Source organism: Drosophila suzukii, chromosome 2R, assembly GCF_043229965.1.
Source record: "Drosophila suzukii chromosome 2R, CBGP_Dsuzu_IsoJpt1.0, whole genome shotgun sequence".
Lineage (NCBI taxonomy): Eukaryota > Metazoa > Arthropoda > Insecta > Diptera > Drosophilidae > Drosophila > Drosophila suzukii.
The window spans coordinates 11,465,668-11,487,211 of record NC_092081.1 but is presented as its reverse complement, the minus strand read 5'-3'; the positions used below and the strand labels follow the sequence as shown (position 1 = coordinate 11,487,211).

The following is a 21,544-nucleotide window of genomic DNA, read 5'->3' as shown; positions in this document are numbered from 1 at the left end:
AAACAGAAACGGAAACACTCTTCACTATTATATTACGTGAAAATAATGGCTGGTGGGTACCACCAACAGCATCCACTATCTTCAGCGGATAAACTTTTCATGCAGCAATAATTGTTCTTCGTCAAAGTAAAATTTTAAAATTGAGAAAATGAATTAAAATAAATTGCAACCAATAATTGTAGACACTTAACCAATTTCACCAAGGCAACGTGATAAAAATACCTCATATAAACTGTTAAAATTAAATCGATTAATTACAATACAATTACAATTAATCAATGAAAACTCAACGTACATTTATATAATAATGGTAAAACTTTAGTTTACGGCCCTTACCCACGAATTTTGCATATAAAGTTTCCTACAAACCGCGAATTCTTAAGTACTTACATAAAAAAAAAACGGTGCGGTCAGCCATTGTCATCAAATTGGAAAGTTTCTTATTTTGCGCTAAAAATAAAGCTGAAATTTTTTACAGTTTGCTATTAATATAAGTCTCGTTTTCGCTTTTGATTTTGTATTTAAGTTTATTTGGTATTTCTCTGTTTGGGTAAATGTCTCACAACAACTATTTTAAGTCTAGGATAATGCGATGTTTTGAAGTCAAACCTCCTTGTAGCCTCTCTGTTTTTCCTCCCACGTTGAGTCCTCTCTGATATGGGCATGCGAACCTAGAACTATAGTCGGCCTATATAACATCTAATCGGGCATGGGTCGTAACTATCATATTATAAAGTTATATACGGGTATTTGTAGTTCATGTCTTTTTAACTCAGTTCTTTTGCGCAACTTTTGGTGCTCAGTTGTTTGTTGGTTGTTTGGTTTCTTCGTTTGAATATCATCTCACACATCCTTTAGCAGTTGCTCAACCGAAGGATAACAAGCGTTTGGATGCGAGTGGGCATGAAGTGGATAAGATGATGAGGGATGAGAACGTTCGGATAGTATTAATAGTAACTGGTAGAATCAGCAATATCGGTGAGGCATTCGAACTCTGAAACTCAGGAACTCAACTAGTATTTGATCGCTACTAAAACACGATTAACTTATGGGCAACCAACTAATTAGTAACCGCGTATTCTTAGGCCTCCTCGCAGTCCTCCTCCTCGCGCTGGACAAACAGCCGGTGGTTGCGAGCCTCAAGGACGAACCACACGACCATCGGAGTGCAGCCGAGCACCATGCAGGATCCCATGCAGTAGAAGCAGATCTCGTAGTCCCCGGAGAGATCCCGCATTAGTCCCGCCAGCGGGGGCACCGAGATGGCTCCGATGCTCTGGAACATCCTCACCAACCCATAGCTCGAGCTGATTCTATCCGTCCCAAATATATCGGCTAGGAGGACGGGCATCAGGACATACCAGCTGCCCAGGCACAATCCGTAGACAGCAGCTGACAGACCCACCAAAACCAGGGTCTTGGCGAAGGGAATCGTGAGTACGGCACACCCGGCGCCCAAAATGCTGTCGATATAGAGAAATCGCTTTAGTTGGGATCAAAAATTAACATCTTTTATTTACCCACCACAAGGTATAGGTCTTTTTGCGATCGAAAAGCTGCAGATCGCACAGCCAGCCGAGGCCAAGACGCCCAATTAAATCCAGGACTGCGCTGACGGCCACTAAGTATCCCGCCTCGCTTTTATTGTAACCTGAAAATTGCAAGAAAAAGATAAATGTAATATATTTTTAGCATTGTTTTTATAAAAAAATATTATTTATCACGCTTAGGAGAATATCTATATCTATAGATTTTTTAAACTTTAAACCGAAATAATAAAAACTAAACATAAAATTTATATCGATTAGTGACAAAAAGATGTAGCTTTATCCTTCTTTAACTTTTATTGGGATATTTTGGGATATGTCTTTTTAATTAATCCGAAATGTGTCTTCCTAATAGACTAGTCCCCTACATCACAGTTTTTTGCTTTTTCGCTTGATTTGATATTTAGTTAATATTTACGTTAAATCAACACAACACACATGACTAATCATTAATTAATAATTATAATTATAATATAATATCAAGAAATAGGCTTGCTACGACCGTCAAAAGAACCTACCTATCGAGATAACGTGGGCGGGTAGGTAGTACAGCATGTAGGGACAACCGACGGACATCAGGGTGACGGACAGGCACATCAGGATGAAACTCGGATCCTGCAGCAGGCTTATGTCCAGGTACATCTCGATGCGCTCACAGCAAGTGCGTGGTCCCTGCTCTTCATCGTCCTCGTCATCCTCATCGGCCACGCCGTGGCAGTCGCCATCGGTGGACTCCACAAGCTGGGAGTCGAGGATGCCATGCTCCGCCTGTTCCGACGGCTGCTGCTTGAGATCGCTGAGGTTGCTCACCGGCGTGGGTATCTCCATGCTCTTGCTGAGTCCCCGACTGACTATACTCGGCGGCGACAGAGGCTTCTCCAGGTGGGCCTGGATTTTCGAGATCACCTCGTCGTTGGAAAAGACATTGCGTCGCCGACGACTTCCCCGATTCGAGTCCGTGCCGGAGTGTTTACGGTACACCCAGGTGGAATCCGTGCTGAGATCCTCCACGGAGTGCAGTAGTCCCGAGCTGCGAACCTTCTTCATGGGCTTGATGAAGGTGGTCTCGCCAATAATGTCCTTCACCTCATCGTCGCTCTCCTGAGCGGATTTGTCCTGGGCTGAGGTAAGAATTGGATTTGTTATTCAGAACTCCCCTACAAACAATATAACTGGCTCACCTGGCTGCTTGCTGGCATAGTAGTTGAGGTGGTTCTTGGACTCCTCGAGAAACAGGTGCTCGATGAACTTGTCGCTCAGCTCGTGGCCCGCACCCACCTCGCAGGTGTCCAGATAGGTGGAGGTGGTCAGGATGCCCGTGGTGCTCGGATTAATGTCCTCGTTGAGGGGCTTCGCCGTCTCCTCCTGCCCCTGCCCCGAATCCTGATCTGTGTAGGCACTGATCGGGCGATACAGGGTGGCCGAGACGCAGACGTGCAGCATGCAGCCGCCCAGGATGAGAAGGGTTCCATGGAAGCCACAGTTCTCCGCCAGGTGTTTTATCAGAACGGGCAAAATGAAGCTACCAGCTGCGGTGCCCGACACGCAAATGCCGTTGGCCAGGGCACGGTGCTTATCAAAGTACTGGGACACTATCACTATGCCCGGCGTCGTGGAGAGTCCTCCGCCAATTCCTATGGAAGGTACATTTAATTAAAATGTTTAATTAATTGGTCCCTACATCATAAAATGGCAACCAATAAACAAAAATAAAAGTTCTATTCAACATAGCGCCTTTATTTTTATAAGAAACTTCCTATACAAATATATTTAAACCATATGGTGGTACGGCTTTTATATAATATAAAATATTATAATTTATTCTAAATTATAGGGAGTTTACACACATCAGTCACTAAGGTTTTGAAATCACTTTTCAATTATTTTTGTATGTCTAAAAGTATGCAACAATATGTTTCAAACAATGGCTTCATTCAGAACGTCGACTATCCAGTATTCATTGCATACTTTTATACACCTGAAATGACATTTAAAAGTGATTCCAAAGCCCTATTGTGTTTTATGTGACACTGCCCTATTCTTTCTTTTGAATTTTGATAAAAAGACTATAGCTCTTTTTATTGATTTTAATAAATAAAGGTACATATATTAATACATATTTATATTTATTGACTTGAACCGTATGTAAGTGCACTTATTCACCTGTGAGTATGCCAAAGGTGAAGAGCAGGTGCAGCAAACTGGTGGCAAAGTAGCTGAGAATCATGCCCATGGAGCAGAAGATGCCGCCGACGAAGACGACCGCTCGGCAGGAGAAACGCTGGCACAGTGCACTCGACAGAGGGGCCAGGACCAAGCAGAGAGCAGACAGGATCGCTGGAATCCAGGAGGCCACCGTGGCCGTGGAGCTGGGAAAAGTCTCCATGATCTCCACGTACAGCACGCCGTATGACTTGACCAGTCCGGCCACCCAAAATTGCACGGAGAAGGCCCCGAAGACGATGAACCAGCCGTAGCCTCCATCCGGTGGCTCAACATTGCCACCACCGCTCTCCGTCGTGGTCGTCGAGGAGTCCCGATCCTTGGCCACCTGTTTGCTGCGCTTGGGCACGGCCATTCTGTCCCGCTCCCGCTCCTTGGCTCGACGGACGCACCTGCTCCGGGCCGTATTCAAACCGGATCCGGAACCGGACTTTCGACTGCTGCGAAGCTCGTGCGATTTGGCGATCAGCGGACGCGCCGTGATGCTGGACACGGTCAGCAGGTTCTCGTTGTCGTCCTCCTCCAGCTCGGAGATGTGGTGCTCCAGCAGGCTGGCGTGCAGGGTCCTCGGGCAGCATTGCGTGTCCAGGCTAAGGGTGGCGGGTCGTCGCATGGGCGAGGCGTTGGGTGAGCAGCATCCCGAGCGGAAGGCGCCGACGGGCAGACCCAGTGACTCCATGTGCTTGGCACCCAGCTCGGTGGGCACCACGATGTCGGGCAGTGGGGCAGGTGGCGCCGATACCACTGAGAACAGGGAGCCGCACTCGAGTCCCACTCCATCAGCTGATCCGGCCACGCACGCCCCTCCGCCGGCGCCCTCAGCCGGATTCGTGTGGAGAAGGCGCCCTCCCGACTCGTACTGGACTCCACCAGCTGGGTCCGGTTCACTCGCGCAGTAAACCGATCCCCGGGAACCCTGGAAATAATTATTAGAGCATACGATAAGTAAAACACTAGATATTATACATAGCTTTTTTTAAAAAACATTTGAGCTTTCTAACATTTTTCTAGATTTTACTTTAAAACTTTTTAATTTTATTTAGTTGCATCATTCCTTAAGCATTAAATTACATTAAATTTATTTGGGTATTATAACTATTCTTTTCACCTCTATTCTTTTTTTAATTAAGTAAATAGTTTATAAATCGAAAACTTCTTTCAAGAAAATCCAATTCAATCATTTCAATCTGGAAAATATGTCTATATATATTGTCTGTGTCTAAAAATTAAGTAAAATTAATTGAGGTTTGCGAAAAGGTATAACTAAGATATTATTGTTAACAAAAAAAAATAAATTAAAAAAGTTTTTCTTTATTAGGTAAACCACTCTTTGTTGATAATCCCTAAATAGCTGCGCCTGTCCAATTAACAAAGTTAAATTGCGAAAGTATTTATCAAGCAGTTATTATAATAAGTTAATGTCGCAAATTCCGCCTCCATTTCGTACCATTAAAAAATGGGTTAACTTGCCATAAATGCGGGCCTGTTGACAAATCGACTGGAGGCGGGTCAAGGAAGCAACAACTTAGCCCAATTTGCATTGCTAAACGAAATGCGAGGAGCGCACGCGATCCTTCGACTTATAGACGATGTCGCTGCAGCGCCCTAATATATGCAATACGTTTTGTTTAATTGAGTTAACATCCAGTTTTCCCCTCGTTTCCCGCTCTTTCGAGGCCCATAATTACCCACGGACCGAAAGGATTTTCTTGTTTATATGTACTTTGTTAAATCGATGGCGAGCTGCAGGTGCATGCTGTGCCTTTCGGGTTGGCATGACGTCTGGGAATTTTCCATTTCCCCATCCATTTGTCTGCGGGATCCGCTCCCACTTCCTACAACAAAACAGCAATTTTCCGACAACTCAGGGTCAAGTGCAAGGTGGGGGCAGTCTGGCCTGCGGTTGCCTTCTAGCGTTTGGGTTCTGTCTTTGTTGCCGGAAATTGATGGGTGGTTCGATTGGCAGCCAGCGGGGAGTGGGTATTTGCTCCAATCCAAGGCTGATGCAACGTTCGAACCCAAGGCTAGTGCCAGGAAATACCCGTGCTGATAAGGCCGAATGGAACGACGCCAAACTTGGCTAAGCCCTCGAAGAAAGGTACGAAATGGGAAATGAAACCTAGGTATTATTGAGCTCACTACTTGGCCAATAGATGAAAAACATACTCATCACTTTTTACAATCTCTTAGATAAGCTGTTTTATCGTTTTGGAAGTGACATTGAATTACTTTCCTAATTAGTTTGCATTACCTGCACCTACAAATATTTACTAACAACCATTAACTATCGTAATGTTCAATAATTCACATTAACTCATTTCCTAATAGCTTTTTATTTAATTTCTTTGTTATCCGGCTCACACCTATTCCTCAGTATTTGCACTGACGTATGCGTAATTTGATATATGTTAGGCAACAAACATCAAGTATGCGACGCGTGGCACCATTAAATAGAGGGATTGGGGCTCTTTATTGGTTAAACTCATTTGCTATAAAAACAGGTGACGTTCTATATTCCTCATTCCCTATTTTTATCCCTAATCTACCTTGAAACCTCTTGGAATTACCTTGAAAATTACACATTGAAATAATTGGAATAACCATATAATATTGATAAAAAAGAAGTATCAAGTTAATAACTGAATTCTACATAATGTTTATTTATCAACTTTACTTTACAAAATGACTTATAAAATAATAAAGAACAAAAATGTTGTGTCATTTAAAATTTTGAGATTTAAATTAATCTTAATTTTTGATTTTTATTTTAAAGACCTGTTAAAATTGAATAATTCCTATTAAACTTATTTTTATATCCCTTGTGGGCAAGACTAAAAATTTAATTTTAATTTTTGTTAAATAATAATATAATTTTTAGATAATTTTTTCCCAGTGCACGTGTCATGGCGTGTGTCGAATTTCGTGAGTGTGCCGCTAATGAACTGCCTACCATATTGATGGCGGAAAATAACCATGAAGGATGGCAAACAAAGGCATGCAATATTCGGAAGCGAGTGCATCGTGAAGCGGGACATCTGACAGGGCTAATGAGCGTTGGCCAACTTGCCATTTGGCATTTGGCATTTGGTAACTCCCCCACAAGAGCATGAGTCACAGCATCCCAGTTCCGTGACCTTGTTGAATGTCAGAGCCCAAGTTCCCATGGTATTGTATTTTATCCTGGGCGCCAGGACCGCCTCCTGCTGTCAGCTGATATCCGGCTTAGGCTGTCAGGAAGCTTTCGCTGGGGGAACCGCTGTTTGTTTTCAATTTCCCAACATTTCAAGGCCTTTGCCTGGGCTTAATGAAACGGAAGAGTCGCCTCCGGGCCATGTTAGTGGCTCGTGTGTGAGCCTCGAACGATAAGCGGTCAAGGTGAGGGGGTGGCTAGTTGGTGGTGGTGCCTAGTTGGAGCGGATTCTACGCACCACTAACAACTTGTTGAGCACAGGATATATGCCAGTATCTGCCATCCCTAATGATTGTTTTTAGGTTACAGAGGTCATCAAGTAGGACAACTTGTATATGTAACTAGCTGGGCAGTGATGCTTGTAACTATAAACTTGTAAACGGTACATATCTTTAACATTTTCATGTTATGTGCTTGTTAATTCCATAATAAGTTAAGGATAATTTTTGAGGAACCTTTAATATCATTACTATGATATATACATATCCCACAAATTTTGTACTTATTAACATTTTTGATATCTCTTTGTAAGTTCCTTAAATTATTGGTTGATTAAAGCAGACTTATAATAAAAGTCATTTATAATAAAGTCAATATGTTTGAATTATAAGTATGTTAAACTTTATATTAGATGTATAAGAGTATAATAAAGATAAGAGGAGTTAATTAAAGAAATTAAAATTGAAAATAAAATTAATAAGTTATATCTAAATCACCTTCCTTACATTAAAATAATCAATATTGAAAGGTAATCATATTATAACCTCTTAAGTATAACTAGTCAATAAATTATGCTAAATGGTTTTGATTTCTAAAATAATAAAGTCGCATATTGACATGAGATAGACGATACCCCTAGCCCCATTTCCCTTTGCTGGTGAAGAATATGTTTTGAATGAAATGTGTTGGACTAAAGACTCTTCAAACTTTATCCCTTCTTCAGTCAGGGCCACGCATTGTTTACTTCCTTGTTCCCGTTCAGATAGTGATTATGATGGATGCCCTTAGTGACGTTGACCCATTCTCGTATCGGCTGCAATGTTTACCTACTCGTAAAGCAGCCTTTGGGCCACTGCGCATGCTCACCAAAGGAACTCAAACTCCAGCTACCTCAATAAGGTTGCCATTGGCCCACTCCCCAGAATCCGACGCAGATGGGATTCCCCCGTGGAGGGGAAAGGGGCGTTTCTTGACCTTCCCAAAGGGATGCAAAAGGGATGCGGTTGGGACCACTCACCTGTAAATGCCAGTCACGCTGCAGGGACGACATTGCCGTCCTTTACTGAACGTAAAACGCCTTTGATGTTTCTCTTGTTGCTCGCGCTGTTGTTGTTGTTGCTTGGGGCGTTGCTGTTGTGCACCCAAATGCATTGGGTTGCCTCTGCTGTGGGTCCTTAAAATCCTGAAGAGCTGACGAACGCGGGCCTTCACCGGTTGGCCCAATTTGTATATTCTGCTGATGCGTCTGCCTCCCCGGCTCCTTTGGCACTGAATCCTTCGCGGTTTCGTTTTGATGGGGTTTTTGACTCTTTCGATTTTCGTATTTTTATCCTTTACTTTAAGGCTTCCTTGAGGAACTTGTAGGGGTTTTCCTTAGGGGCAATATCCCTGCTGTTCTGGCGTCATGATGCGTTAATACGACAGACGGTTTCCCTTTTACTCGTGTTTTAATGCAGCAGCTGTTTCCGTTTCCGCTTCCTTGTCGCCCCTTTCCGGTTTCCTTTTTCAGCACAAGCGCACTCTCTCACTCACTCTTTGGCGAATATGCAGTTTTTGGAACAAATCGATACGGGGCCAGATTCCAGCTGAAGTCCTTTGTATTAAGTTTACCCGATCTCGCGCTCGAATTGGATGTTTAAAAATCAGTTGAGTGAATCGCAAATACGCCTTAAATATTCTAGAAGCTGCCAGCACTTTCTTTGAGTGGGGAAAACCCTTTGCAAAACCCTTTTTCCGTGAAAACTCTTCGTGTGTTGCCCTTTTCGGCGGATGCGACTTTTCTGCTGCTGCTCAAGCTCACGACTAAACGGATGATTCGGATGTCCTCTGGAGGTCGGTGGAAAACCCAACATATTTGTGGTGAGCTAGGTGGAGGTGGGTTTTCGTTTGGGGGAAGGAACATCTGGAGAAGGAGGACCTCTCCTCCTTCCGATGGTCCTTCATTCGTTTTGTTTTGCTAGGCTCTTTTGGCCGCTTGTTGCCTACAATGCCCCCGTTCCCGAAACCACCTACTATAATATCTGGCAACAGCTGATGAATGAATTGCATGCAATAGAAATTAAAGAAACACGTGGTTTCTCACCATTATAAATGGGTCCTTGAAATACAGACCATTTTTGTAATGTAACCTTCTCATTTGTATCAGTTTCAGAAGGCACTGAGTCATTTTGACCTTTTCATACATACGTGTTAAGTTTACTTTGTATTTCAAATTAGCTTGAAATTTATGTTTTAAACTTTTTTTTGAATTGTCTAGAAAATATATTCCAAAATATACAGGTATGTAAATCAAAGTGGGCTTCTGCCATTTTCTAAATTCTTATATGGTATACGTCAAACTTTTATTACACTACAATTTTGAAAAATAAATAAAGTACATGCGGAGAATTATAATACTTTGCAAAGCTAAGTGGCTGCATTTCTGCGATTTTCTTCCATAGTTTTGGTCGTGTGCAAAGAAATGCCAAGGAATATAAAGCTGATAGCCACTGATGTGAAGACGGCAGCCGGGAGATTCTTAAATAGCGACTGCAGGATCATCGTGTATACGGCAATGGCCATGAGGAGCATGCACATGTACGGATAAACCAGCCACCTAATCACCTTTAGAGTAAAAAGAACCTGGTTTAATATTCTGCATTGAGTGGGCAGGAGCAGAAATACCTTCCAAACTGCTATAATAAGCAGAAGCGAGACCATCGCATAAGCGGCCGATCCAGTGGTCCATACAATCTTGACCGCCTGAGAAACTCCCGCCAAGCTGGTCATGAAAAGGTAGCCGGCAGTCACACCCGACACAAAGGATATACAGGCCATTACGGAGACGACCACCCGGCTCGTCGGCAGAAGTCTTCTATATGTCAATTCGTGTTCGCTCATCTGGAATTTGTCCTTCTTCATTCATTTTTTTGATGTTTTTAAGTCAGTATATTCGCTGTCAGGCTGTGTTTCAAAATTTAAATGTATTCTTTTCAGGTCTATAAATATTTATAATTTTAAGGCCGCTTTACTACTTTTCTTTTATTTTTATAACCAGTTAACAGTTTTTCAACATTTCCTTGATTTTTAAACTTTGAGCGGGCATTAATGCTTGCAATCGGTTCATATCGATTTATTATTCAACTATCGATTAGTCTGTAAGCGATTGCGATTAGCTTTTAGTATTTATATTTTTTTACGCAGATTAATTTTGTCGTGTCCTGCTTTTCGCGCAGTGTATATGCCGGCTAGTCAACGAACATCCCAGGGAGGGGAACAACCAACACTGTTGTCTACGCAGCAGACACAACAAAAAAAAAACAAACAAAACGGAAATTCAAACTCGGACAACTGGCAATTTCACGACGGATTTTTCTCGAACATCTGGACTGGACAACACAGATCTTATTGTGGTCCTGGAGTCCCTCCCAACCATGAGTGTATCCTTCAACATCATTTGGACACATCTCCCAATCCTGGTCGGTGGATCCTGCTACCTCGCCTAACTCATCTCACCCCCAACACGAATCTCTACTCACACGACTTCATTTCGTTTTCACGTTATAATTCATAATTTTTGCTTAAATTTTAACATTTTATAACCCTACCTACGGTACCGCACTTTCACAGGGAACACATATATATATATATAAATAAATAAATAACAATAAACAATATTCCAATAGTAAATAAATAGGTTAAATAAATAAATAATTTAAATGGATATAATTAGGAATAACTTAATTTGGGCGGGTTACATAATTAATATCATCAGTCTCAAATTTTGTTGTATTAATTTTCGGCTTTTTGAATTGGTTTGCCGCTTGTAGCTTTCGGGAACCTTTTGCTAATTCTGTGGCAAATGTAAGGGGCGAATAAAAACCTGGGGCCACCCGAGGATGAGCGGCCAATTTTCCTGTCGAAAATGTAGATCTCCTCCTGGTGGCTGGTCTTCGTCTCTCCTTACGTCAGAATATTTTCCTGCTCCAGACTTTTCCCTCACGGAATATTTGGAACTTGACTTCTAATCTTATATATTTTTTTTTTGTCCACCAGAACCGTCTGCGACCAACTATATTTGCCCTTTAAACACCCTTCCTTGTTTCAATTTTTCAAGCCTCTCTTAGCCCAAAAACCACTCAAACTTTCCGAATTTAAACCTTGGTTCATTTGGGAGTTATCCGGTTTAAGGAACCAGTTCCATGACTTGTCCAAGCTGCACGACTCCCTGAACTCACGAGTCGTCGATAGTGTTGTATCGATTTTTCGACTATCGTTATCAGTCCTAATGTAAACAGCTTTGCTAAATTTACAACTTGTGCATATTTCCTTATCATTTAGCACATAACAAGCACACTACGGTTTCGATGCTCGTCTCGGAACTGGAGTGGAGGATGTGCGTGTTCTGCTGGTTGTACTTCCCAACGTAGGCCACCGCCCACAACCCTGAGATTAATGCCTGGTGAGTGTGATTTGCTAGCCGGGCACTATTGTTTCAGATCCTTTGCATGGAAAACTCCCAAAGGATTGCCGCGCAAGTTTTCTAAAGCGTACAAAGAGTTTCCCAACGCTTTTGTGACTCGACATTTAGTGTACTTTCTGCAAAACTTGGAATTTCTATTCTTGCTGAAGTCACTTAGGACAAAGTTTCTCTTGTATATTTCTTGTCCCGGTGAGTATCGAATCTCTCGGGCCTTTAAGTTATAACTCTTCGCTGCTTTCTCGTAGGCCTGATGTATCCTTTCCTTTATTCTTTCTCTGGATAGCTGTTGTCGTTCCGACCTGGGCAATTGGGCTATCTCAGCTTCATTCAGGGCATTCAACTTGCGAGCCAGCGAGTAATCTTTCCCGTTCGTGAACATGTGCTGTCCGAACATGGCAAAATACGGCGAAGTTCCGGTGCTGCTATGTATGGATGACCTCAGCGACGCTTGTACGTCCGGTAAGTGTTCATCCCATCGCGTGTGGTCATCTTGGATGTTTACTCGGATTGCTGCTAATACGGATTGGTTCACTCTCTCCGAAGCATTGGATTGTGGTGCGTATCTCCCTGTCTTCATGTGTGTAATTCCATATTCTTGTAGCATATTCTCGAATTCCTTGGATACAAACTGCCTTCCGTTGTCCGTGTGGATTGTTTCCGGAACTCCGAATTGGGTGAATATTCCTTCTTGCAGGAATCGGATTACAGCTGTCGACGTGGCCTTCGGCATCGCTTTTAGCCACACAAACTTGGTCAAGTGATCTAATGCGATAAATAGCATGGTATTTCCTCGGCGAGACCGCGGATATTTTCCTAAGAAATCCAGGTACATCTTTTGCATGGGTCGATCTGTCCGTACTTCCTTCCCCATCACTGGTCGCTTTATCTGTGTGGTGTGCTTGTTCTCTTTGCAGTTTTCGCAGGCTGCTACAAAGTCTCGGACTTGAACTACCATTTTGGGCCAGTAATACATCTGCTGAAGTCTCGCCAAGGTCTTTGCCATACCCCCATGCATCGCCATGTCACCGCTGTGGGCTTGCTGGATTAAAGTTGTCGTCAATGCTTCCGGAATCCACAGTTTCCATTCAAATTCCCCACTTCCCTCTCTATTGAAGTGTGTCTTCTTGAATAGAAGTCCTTCTTCCACACGTAAGTCCGGAAATTTATCTCTTCCTTGCTCTTCAACCAACCGCAGTCTTTCCAGGTATTCAGGACTCTCAAATTCAGTTGTTTCAAACTCGAAGAACTCTACTTCGGCGGTTTCATTCGGCCGAGATAGCATGTCGGCCACGATGTTGTCTTTCCCTTTCCGATGCTCTATGTTGAAGTCGAATGCCTGTAACGCTAATGACCACCGCGCCAGCCTCCCGTTCAAGTCCTTGAGCGTCATAAGCCATTGCAGGCTTGCATGGTCGGTAACGATCGTGAACGGCATCAACTCCACATAGGGACGGAATCTTTCTACGGCTTTTACTGCTGCGAGACACTCTTTTTCCGTTACACTGTAATTGAGTTGTGCTCCTCTCAGCTTCGCCGAAAAGAATGCTATTGGCCGGTCCGATCCTTCGACGTCTTGCTGGTATAATACTGCCCCAATTCCTACATGGCTGGCGTCACACTGTATCCAGAAGTGTTTTCCAAAGTCTGGATGAGCTAATACCGGCGCACAGGTAAGTGCTTTCTTCAGCGTTTCGAATGCCGTAGTTGCTTCCTCCGTCCACATAAATTTTGTTTTATTTTTAAGGCAGTCCGTGAGCGGCGCACTTACACCGGAGAAATTTTGGATGAATCTGCGATACCAGCCTGCGGTTCCTAAGAAGCTGCGTAGTTGTCGCGTATTTTTGGGCACCTCTATCTTCATAATCGCCTCAACTTTCTTCGGATCCGTCCGCAAGGCCCCATCACCGATTATGAATCCCAAATATCGCAAGTATTTAAAACAAAATTTTGACTTGTGTAGCCCGATCGTCAAATTTGCTTTATTCAAACACTCTGCCACTTCTTTCAGCAACATGCAGTGTTCTTCGAAAGTCTTGGATATCATCAGCAAGTCATCCAAGTATACAAAGACGCGGCTGCGAAGACGCTGTGGGATTACCTTGTCCATTACCCTACACAACCTTTGAGCCGAATTACATAACCCGAAGGGCATCCGTCGAAACTGATACAGTGGCCTTCCAGGTATTGTGAAAGCAGTCAAGGGACGACTTTTCTCATCGAGTTCCACTTGCCAGAACGCATGTTTCAAATCGATACTGCTGATGAAAATCGTCTCATCCACCCGGCTCAAAATCGACTCAATGTTCTGTAGCGGGTAAGCATCCTTCACTGTAAGTGTGTTCAGTTTTCTCGCGTCTAAGCACAGCCTATTCTTTCCAGGTTTCTGTACCAGTGTCGTTCGGTTGTTCCAGGGACTTTCACTTACCTCGATGACTCCTAACCGTAGCATTTCATCGACTTCTGCGAATAGCAGTTGTTGTTTCGCCGGAGACACGGGAAAGAATCTCTCCTTGACGGGTACAGCTCCTTCAACTAACTGGATCGAGTGTTCTTCTACTTTGGTGAGTCCTAATCCTTGACTTTCGTAGGTCAGAAAACGTCCTTTTGCTTCTTCCAGTTGCTCAGTCTGCTCGGGGGATAGGATATGTGCCTCTATCGGTTCTCCTTTGGCCATAAATTCGGATTCCACCTGGTGCAAGGATTCTACGCCCACCACCTCTGGTGCCAATTCGAATTTTCTCCAGAAATCTATGCCCAGGTATAATTTTTGCTTCAAGGATGGACAAAGGAGTATCGGCAATCGATGTGTTAACCCATTATACGAGATGCTGGGTTGAATCTTCCCCACTACTCGATGCTGTGTACCTCCTGCTGATTTCATTATCGATTGTGATCTCTCTAATTTCAGTCCTAACCTTTCCACTGTTTCTAGGCAACCTTCCCCAAGCAAGCTTACTGATGCCCCGGAATCCAAGAGACCCACGACCTCCAGGTCTTCGATCTTCACCTGTGCGAATGGTCTGTTGTCGCCTTCCACCGCTGCTCTGATGGCCGAACAAATCATCCTTCTTTCTGCCTTCCGCTGCTGACTTCTCCTACGGGCTCTGGCAATTTTTGGCGAAATGTTCCGGTCCGGATCATTTTTCCCAAATATTCGGTTCCTGACCTCTTGGTAATGTGCTTCTCGGACTGCTATCGGTTCACGTGTCGACCATTTAATGGTATGTTCTGGTCTATTTATGTTTATCATAATTTTACTAATTTTATTCTCCTTACAGCTATCCTTATCATTAGGCATGCAATTTGACGAGGCTTTCACTTGTTCATGGCAAACGGATTGGAGCGTGGTTCCTCGTTCTTGCCCAAGCTCCTCATGCCGTTTCCCGTCTGGCATCGAGTACATCTTGGAGTCCTCACACCGGGTAGTCCACACTTGAAGCAGAACACCTTCAACACCTCCGATTCACACGCGTTGAATGGGTGTCCCACGGTTCCACAATTCCAGCATGTCAGTGGCTGTCGTTCCCTGTTGGTCTCCCAGTGTCTAGCTAATGCCTCCACTTCCTCTTGTTCTCCAGGTACACTCTCTTCTCCGACTGATTCCGGACAAAGCTCATCGATCCTCGGACGATCTTTATACCCTCGGTGAGTTTCGAGGTTGCTGGGATGTCGGGTCCACCGAGTCGCCAATATCCTCTCCGCGTCGTGGCATTCATGTCGGAGTTGATCCATATTAGTGATGTATATCGGGTATATAATTCTCGAAATCTGATCCCTAATGTTCATTTTTATTACTTTTATTAGGTCAAAGTCGGAAAACGGCATCTCTAGTCGAGATCTGAGCGCTAGCATGGTCTGGATATACACCTCGATCGTTTCTCCCGGCTTCTGCTTCCGTTCTCGCAGCTCATACTCTCGCTCGAAGTTGGATCGGTGACTCTGGAACTGCTGCTGTAGTGCGTACCTCAGGTAAGTCCACTCTTGCTTCTCCGTTGACCTCACGTACATCCAGTACCATTCCTTGGCTTGTCCTTCAACTAACACGTGAAATTCTCTTAGGACCTCCTTCCACGGCACCTGATACGACCTTTGGAGATGTTCGAGGCGGAATATAAATTCTGACACGGGCATGCTTCTGGGACTTCCATCAAAACTGAGCCCCCACTTCCGCAGTTGGCCGGCTTTAAACGCAGAATCGCCCACTGCCCCGCTTGACCGACGCTGATCCGGTCCTGGATTGAAGTTGATATGAGCCCCGCCGTTTCCAGGAGGATTTTCTGGCGGCGTCATGTGAGACCCATTCCATCTCCTTGGTTCCTGCTCCGTCGACCAGGCGGTTTGCCGATACCCTTCCGATGCGTGGCGATTTATCTCCTGCTTCTCGGACAGCGCCCCAGATGTTGGCGGCGGGAAACCCATGTGGTGACTTACCCCCGGCAGTATGATTGGCGGAGGTTGTTGTAGCATCCTCGGGTCGAATGGTGGCACCTGACTCGGATTTGCCCGCGGCTGCTCGGCAAGGCCATGAGGTGGCGGCATCGGCGTCCCCGAAGAGGGTATTTGGCCCTGTCCAACTTGCTGTCCTTGGGCCTGGCGAACCTGCGTAGATGCCTGCCATGCTGCTTTTTCCTTCACGAAATCCCTGCGCCACTCCGCCATGCAGTCATTGATGTCCTTCATGAACTGCATCATATCCTGCTGCATCTGCTGTTTAAACATTTCGTACTCCGTCGACATTCCCACCTGGTACGTATGTTGAGCTTGAACCAGTGCCGCATTAACACCTGATTTTATCTCAGATGGCAAAGACTTTGGTATGGCCCCGGTTCCGCCTACCGCTTGAAGACCACTAGCTTCTCCTGGACTTCCGCTTCCAATTCCTTCAGGATTCTGCTCCCTTAGCGACTCCATGCCTTCGGGTGCCGATATGTTCTCCAATTTCTCCTCTTGATTAGCTTGTGAGCGAGTTACTGGCGGAGTCATACCTGCTGGTCCCCTATTCCGGATGAACTCCAAACTTCTCCTCAATTTTCTTCCGATTTGAACCCTATTCCTATCACTATTTGGCATATCCTAGTTCCTTTCTCATGTATATTTGTTTTTTTCTTATCTCTTCAAATTTTTCTAATCTGGGGGGGGATGAGACGTAGCTATTTACATTATCCACTAACTTTTCTCTCCTTTCCTTCAGTTCCTAATCCGTTCGTGTCAATTTTCACAAGTATTTAAACGATTTCAATAATTTAATTTACTCCTTATCTTTCAGACTTTACTTGAAACTGGCTGGGCAACGATGTTACACTTTATTCACAGCGTACATGGACCACACCAACTCCAAACATAGCAAACAAATTTAAATAAGTTATTACACATTTACTTTACCACAGACAACATATTAAAAAGACAATTGTTTTCTTTTTCTATTTCATATGCTGATGAACCTCCTAGCCTGGCTTCGCATGTCCCGCTTTACTTGGTCATGGGTCCACTTCTAGTCGGTCTTCTCTCTCTCAGCAAGGATTGTGCTCAGCAGAAAGGACTTTTCGGGATTTCACTCACTGTGGCTACGATGGGTTCGACTTTCTACGCCCGCCCACGGTCCAAACAGCTGGTTTCCGATGTCGCTTTCTATTGACACATTCTCTGGTGAGTATTCACTTTTTACGTTATGCTTGAAAATTTTTACTTTTATCGATTCCATTTCATTAATTTCTTAAATTAAATTGGGCGCCATTTGTCGTGTCCTGCTTTTCGCGCAGTGTATATGCCGGCTAGTCAACGAACATCCCAGGGAGGGGAACAACCAACACTGTTGTCTACGCAGCAGACACAACAAAAAAAAAACAAACAAAACGGAAATTCAAACTCGGACAACTGGCAATTTCACGACGGATTTTTCTCGAACATCTGGACTGGACAACACAGATCTTATTGTGGTCCTGGAGTCCCTCCCAACCATGAGTGTATCCTTCAACATCATTTGGACACATCTCCCAATCCTGGTCGGTGGATCCTGCTACCTCGCCTAACTCATCTCACCCCCAACACGAATCTCTACTCACACGACTTCATTTCGTTTTCACGTTATAATTCATAATTTTTGCTTAAATTTTAACATTTTATAACCCTACCTACGGTACCGCACTTTCACAGGGAACACATATATATATATATAAATAAATAAATAACAATAAACAATATTCCAATAGTAAATAAATAGGTTAAATAAATAAATAATTTAAATGGATATAATTAGGAATAACTTAATTTGGGCGGGTTACATAATTAATATCATCAGTCTCAAATTTTGTTGTATTAATTTTCGGCTTTTTGAATTGGTTTGCCGCTTGTAGCTTTCGGGAACCTTTTGCTAATTCTGTGGCAAATGTAAGGGGCGAATAAAAACCTGGGGCCACCCGAGGATGAGCGGCCAATTTTCCTGTCGAAAATGTAGATCTCCTCCTGGTGGCTGGTCTTCGTCTCTCCTTACGTCAGAATATTTTCCTGCTCCAGACTTTTCCCTCACGGAATATTTGGAACTTGACTTCTAATCTTATATATTTTTTTTTTGTCCACCAGAACCGTCTGCGACCAACTATATTTGCCCTTTAAACACCCTTCCTTGTTTCAATTTTTCAAGCCTCTCTTAGCCCAAAAACCACTCAAACTTTCCGAATTTAAACCTTGGTTCATTTGGGAGTTATCCGGTTTAAGGAACCAGTTCCATGACTTGTCCAAGCTGCACGACTCCCTGAACTCACGAGTCGTCGATAGTGTTGTATCGATTTTTCGACTATCGTTATCAGTCCTAATGTAAACAGCTTTGCTAAATTTACAACTTGTGCATATTTCCTTATCATTTAGCACATAACAATTTGCGCACAAGATTTCCAGACGTGATTAATGCTGATTTCTGGTCTGGGTTTTACCGGACTGCCAGTACTTGGAGTCGGAACCGGAGGACTACGATTCCGTACGGGATTCCCGGTCGGAAGGGGACTACGAGCAGTTGGTGGTCCTGCAACCCGGAGAACTCTACCGAAGAAGGTTCCGATCCACCTGAATCACCATCCCCTAACTCCGATGACCTCTTAACACCGCACAAATAATGGATCCCTTGGTGTTCTTCGTAGTATTAGCTTCGCTCTACGGCGTTCTGTACTTCTTCGACCGCTTCTTCAAAGTAAGATCCATTGTAGCACTCGAAATATTTCCAAATACTTATGACCAATCCCTTAGAGCTGCATGCACTACCCGTACGATGCCTTCCTCAAGAACACCGGACTGAGTGTCAACTTCATGAGCCTCCACTGGCACACAAGTGCCTTCAATAGGACCCTCCTGCGTTGGGGATCCGCCGGAAACAGCTGCACCCGTAGAGTAATGCTCACCAGCTTCAATGTCGGTGTCCTAGTCACCTTTTCCTTGCTACCGGTTGGGCTCATCCTGCTCATTGCCACCATATTTAGTAGTGGCGAACAGGAAAGCTCTTCGTCTGCATCCTCTCCAGTTGGAGTGCCCGTGCAGTTGGAAATTCTGCTGCCCGGTGTCAACTTGCCGCTGGCGGAGATCGGCTACTACATCACCACCCTGGTGCTCTGTCTAGTGGTCCACGAGATGGGGCATGCCCTGGCCGCTGTCATGGAAGATGTGCCCGTCACCGGTTTTGGTATTAAGGTAAGGATTGGGAAGGGAACCTCTTCTTTACTTGAGTTCATGCAAATATTAATATGATTAATCTCACCTCAGTTCATCTTCTGCCTGCCGTTGGCATACACGGAGCTCTCCCACGATCACCTAAACGGCCTGCGTTGGTTTCGCAAACTGCGCGTTTTGTGCGCCGGCATCTGGCACAACTTTGTGTTCGCCGGCGTGTGTTACCTCTTAATCTCAACGGTGGGCATTACCATGTCACCTCTGTACGCTTACAACCAGCATGTGGTGGTCACCGAATTAACCAGGAAATCTCCGCTGCGAGGGGAACGCGGCCTGCAAGTGGACAATCAAATCACCCAAATAAACGGCTGTCCGGTGGACAGCGAGGAAAGTTGGGTGACCTGCTTGCAGAACTCCCTAAAACTGAAGCCGGGCTACTGTGTGAGTGCGGACTTCGTGCAGCTAAACGACGAGAGCAGCGCCATTTCACATCATAGTATCGATGGACAGCTGCAGTGCTGCGATGAACTGAATCCCAATGTGAGTTGCTTCGAGGTGGTGGAGGATGTTAATGGTGATGTGCCTGTGGAGCTGCCGCAGCACGTATGCCTAAATGTGCGCCGCACTCTGGAGGAGGTAACGGAGCACTGTTCCTCAGGAGTCTGCAACGAGGGCTTTTGCCTGCGCCCGCTAATTCGAAATATCACTGCCATAATGACGTTTAAGCGGCAGAATTCACGAGGAGAAAAGCTGCCGCCGGTGATTTATGTGGGTCATCCCTGGGATGTGACCCGAACCGTGGATGTCTCCGCCTTTGTGCCGAGATACTCCTTCCTGAAGGCAGCGTGGCCGGATGCCTGGCTGCTGCTACTCAAGTACAACGTTGTCTTCAGCATAGGATTGGCCCTGATTAATGCCATTCCCTGCTTCGGCTTCGATGGCGCCCACATCACCAGCACCGTGATACACAGCTTCTTGGTGGGCCGAGTGGACCAGCATGCCAAGAGGGATCTCATCTCGGTGATCATCACCAGCGTGGGCTCTCTGCTCTTTGGACTGGCCCTGCTTAAGGTGGCCTGGCTGAGTTTCCTGCGACCTCTGCTTTAAAGCTGATACTGATAACTGATAGATGGAACCTGGGAGTCCAACTCCCTCCAAAGACGCTAGACTGCTATTTCACCTCCACGAAACACAAGAAAACACAGCGAATTGTAGCACATCAAAGATTCGAAAGCTTTTGTCTTAGTCCGTAGTCCTAACTCGTATTTATTTTCGTACGGTTGTCGAGCTCAAAAATAAAATCAAATTAAGCTAAGATTGCTCTTTAAGATTGTTTCTATTTGCCCTCGCTCACTCCGCTCAACTGGAGGCTGGTTCTTAGTTCTGTGAGGCTGCGCCTGCCATGCTGGATGAGCATCTTAATGGCAACCTCGTCAGTTTGGTTCCGATTCGTCTCAAAGTCGTGTCGTGCCCAGGATCGCAGCTCCAACTGGCTGTTTTTGTCGGGAACTTGGCGGATGGTGCGGAAGATTTCCCTGTAGAGCTTCAGGACCTCTTGGCGCAACATAAACTTTGGATAAATCGGATATATTGATCAAATCAGGTTCTAGTTTACAAATAAATATATTGATTTTTGCTTAGCGGATTTAACGACCAAGCAAATCGCTTTTTCAAAACCTTTAGCAATCTGCTTACCTGCTTTAAACCAAGTGCTGCTTTTGGTATCTTGGTCATTTTAGTTTCAATAAGATTTATTGCTTGTTATTTGTTGATTCAATTTCTAAGTTATTTTAATATTCTTTTAGGTTTCTTTTCATTTTCCAAAACAATTCGTTATCATTTCGGCAGAACCAAAATAAAAACAGCTGATGATTACCAGCTGTTAGGATTTTAGAGATGGGATTTTTTTAGAGCCTGCACTCAAGAAACGATAGTTTTCAAAGTTTAAATAAGACATTAAAAATTTAAAATTCCAATTAGATTATTTGTTTCCATCTCTTATCCATTCCTAATATTTAAATTCACAAGTATTATTTTTACGTTTGATATAAAACATATATAGGAAAATATATTTTTCTTTTCCTGTCTCTTTAAAACTTCTTTGTAACCGAAAACGAGTAAAATAAGCATGACAGTTTCTCGAAAATAGGTTTTTTTTAAATTTTTGAACACATAATTTCTTATCATTTAAAAGTACAATTAAAATTGTAGGCCTTGTTCTTATATTGTGTTACATATTACTGTGCC

At 44.1% G+C, this 21,544-nt stretch overlaps 4 protein-coding genes and 1 long non-coding RNA gene across 5 annotated transcripts; 2 read left to right on the top strand and 3 right to left on the bottom strand.

Moving 5' to 3' along the window:
- The first annotated feature begins 44 nt into the window (after nt 1-44).
- Nucleotides 45-1,621, top strand: LOC136116641 (uncharacterized). Its single transcript, XR_010653656.2, has 3 exons — nt 45-310; nt 1,086-1,433; nt 1,531-1,621. It is a non-coding gene; the product is annotated as an uncharacterized lncRNA (long non-coding RNA).
- Nucleotides 395-8,833, bottom strand: Sln (monocarboxylic acid transporter silnoon). The gene is made up of 6 exons (XM_036813216.3): nt 8,198-8,833; nt 3,711-4,686; nt 2,729-3,181; nt 2,066-2,668; nt 1,525-1,651; nt 395-1,463 (listed from the first exon to the last, which is right to left on the bottom strand). Exons 1-6 carry the CDS (start codon nt 8,228-8,230, stop codon nt 1,082-1,084), a joined length of 2,574 nt encoding a protein of 857 aa, XP_036669111.3. The 5' UTR covers nt 8,231-8,833; the 3' UTR covers nt 395-1,081.
- Nucleotides 8,834-9,486: 653 nt separating this feature from the next.
- LOC108010206 (uncharacterized) lies at nt 9,487-10,093 on the bottom strand. The gene is made up of 2 exons (XM_017075050.4): nt 9,844-10,093; nt 9,487-9,783 (listed from the first exon to the last, which is right to left on the bottom strand). Exons 1-2 carry the CDS (start codon nt 10,078-10,080, stop codon nt 9,586-9,588), a joined length of 435 nt encoding a protein of 144 aa, XP_016930539.3. The 5' UTR covers nt 10,081-10,093; the 3' UTR covers nt 9,487-9,585.
- An 8,426-nt stretch (nt 10,094-18,519) lies between these two features.
- Nucleotides 18,520-20,612, top strand: S2P (membrane-bound transcription factor site-2 protease). Its single transcript, XM_017075048.4, has 3 exons — nt 18,520-18,824; nt 18,881-19,318; nt 19,391-20,612. The coding sequence occupies exons 1-3, from the start codon at nt 18,750-18,752 to the stop codon at nt 20,402-20,404; spliced, it is 1,527 nt and encodes a 508-aa protein (XP_016930537.3). The 5' UTR covers nt 18,520-18,749; the 3' UTR covers nt 20,405-20,612.
- LOC108010207 (LYR motif-containing protein 2) lies at nt 20,507-21,181 on the bottom strand. Its single transcript, XM_017075051.4, has 2 exons — nt 20,993-21,181; nt 20,507-20,867 (listed from the first exon to the last, which is right to left on the bottom strand). Exons 1-2 carry the CDS (start codon nt 21,029-21,031, stop codon nt 20,634-20,636), a joined length of 273 nt encoding a protein of 90 aa, XP_016930540.3. The 5' UTR covers nt 21,032-21,181; the 3' UTR covers nt 20,507-20,633.
- Between the last annotated feature and the right edge of the window lie 363 nt (nt 21,182-21,544).

What these genes read in the sequence shown, in the direction of transcription:
- LOC108010207 (XM_017075051.4), bottom strand. Translation starts at nt 21,031, where the DNA reads ATGACCAAGATACCAAAAGCAGCACTTGGTTTAAAGCAG. An exon ending in CAGCACTTGGTTTAAAGCAG is followed by an intron (nt 20,868 to 20,992) that starts GTAAGCAGATTG and finishes ATTTATCCAAAG; the next exon opens with TTTATGTTGCGCCAAGAGGT.
- Sln (XM_036813216.3), bottom strand. Translation starts at nt 8,230, where the DNA reads ATGTCGTCCCTGCAGCGTGACTGGCATTTACAG. An exon ending in CTATGCCAGCAAGCAGCCAG is followed by an intron (nt 2,669 to 2,728) that starts GTGAGCCAGTTA and finishes TTCTTACCTCAG; the next exon opens with CCCAGGACAAATCCGCTCAG. An exon ending in CGCCCACGTTATCTCGATAG is followed by an intron (nt 1,652 to 2,065) that starts GTAGGTTCTTTT and finishes TGCAATTTTCAG; the next exon opens with GTTACAATAAAAGCGAGGCG.
- LOC108010206 (XM_017075050.4), bottom strand. Translation starts at nt 10,080, where the DNA reads ATGAAGAAGGACAAATTCCAGATGAGCGAACACGAATTGACATATAGA. An exon ending in TTATTATAGCAGTTTGGAAG is followed by an intron (nt 9,784 to 9,843) that starts GTATTTCTGCTC and finishes TTTACTCTAAAG; the next exon opens with GTGATTAGGTGGCTGGTTTA.
- S2P (XM_017075048.4), top strand. Translation starts at nt 18,750, where the DNA reads ATGGATCCCTTGGTGTTCTTCGTAGTATTAGCTTCGCTCTACGGCGTT. An exon ending in TCTTCGACCGCTTCTTCAAA is followed by an intron (nt 18,825 to 18,880) that starts GTAAGATCCATT and finishes CCAATCCCTTAG; the next exon opens with AGCTGCATGCACTACCCGTA. An exon ending in TCACCGGTTTTGGTATTAAG is followed by an intron (nt 19,319 to 19,390) that starts GTAAGGATTGGG and finishes ATCTCACCTCAG; the next exon opens with TTCATCTTCTGCCTGCCGTT.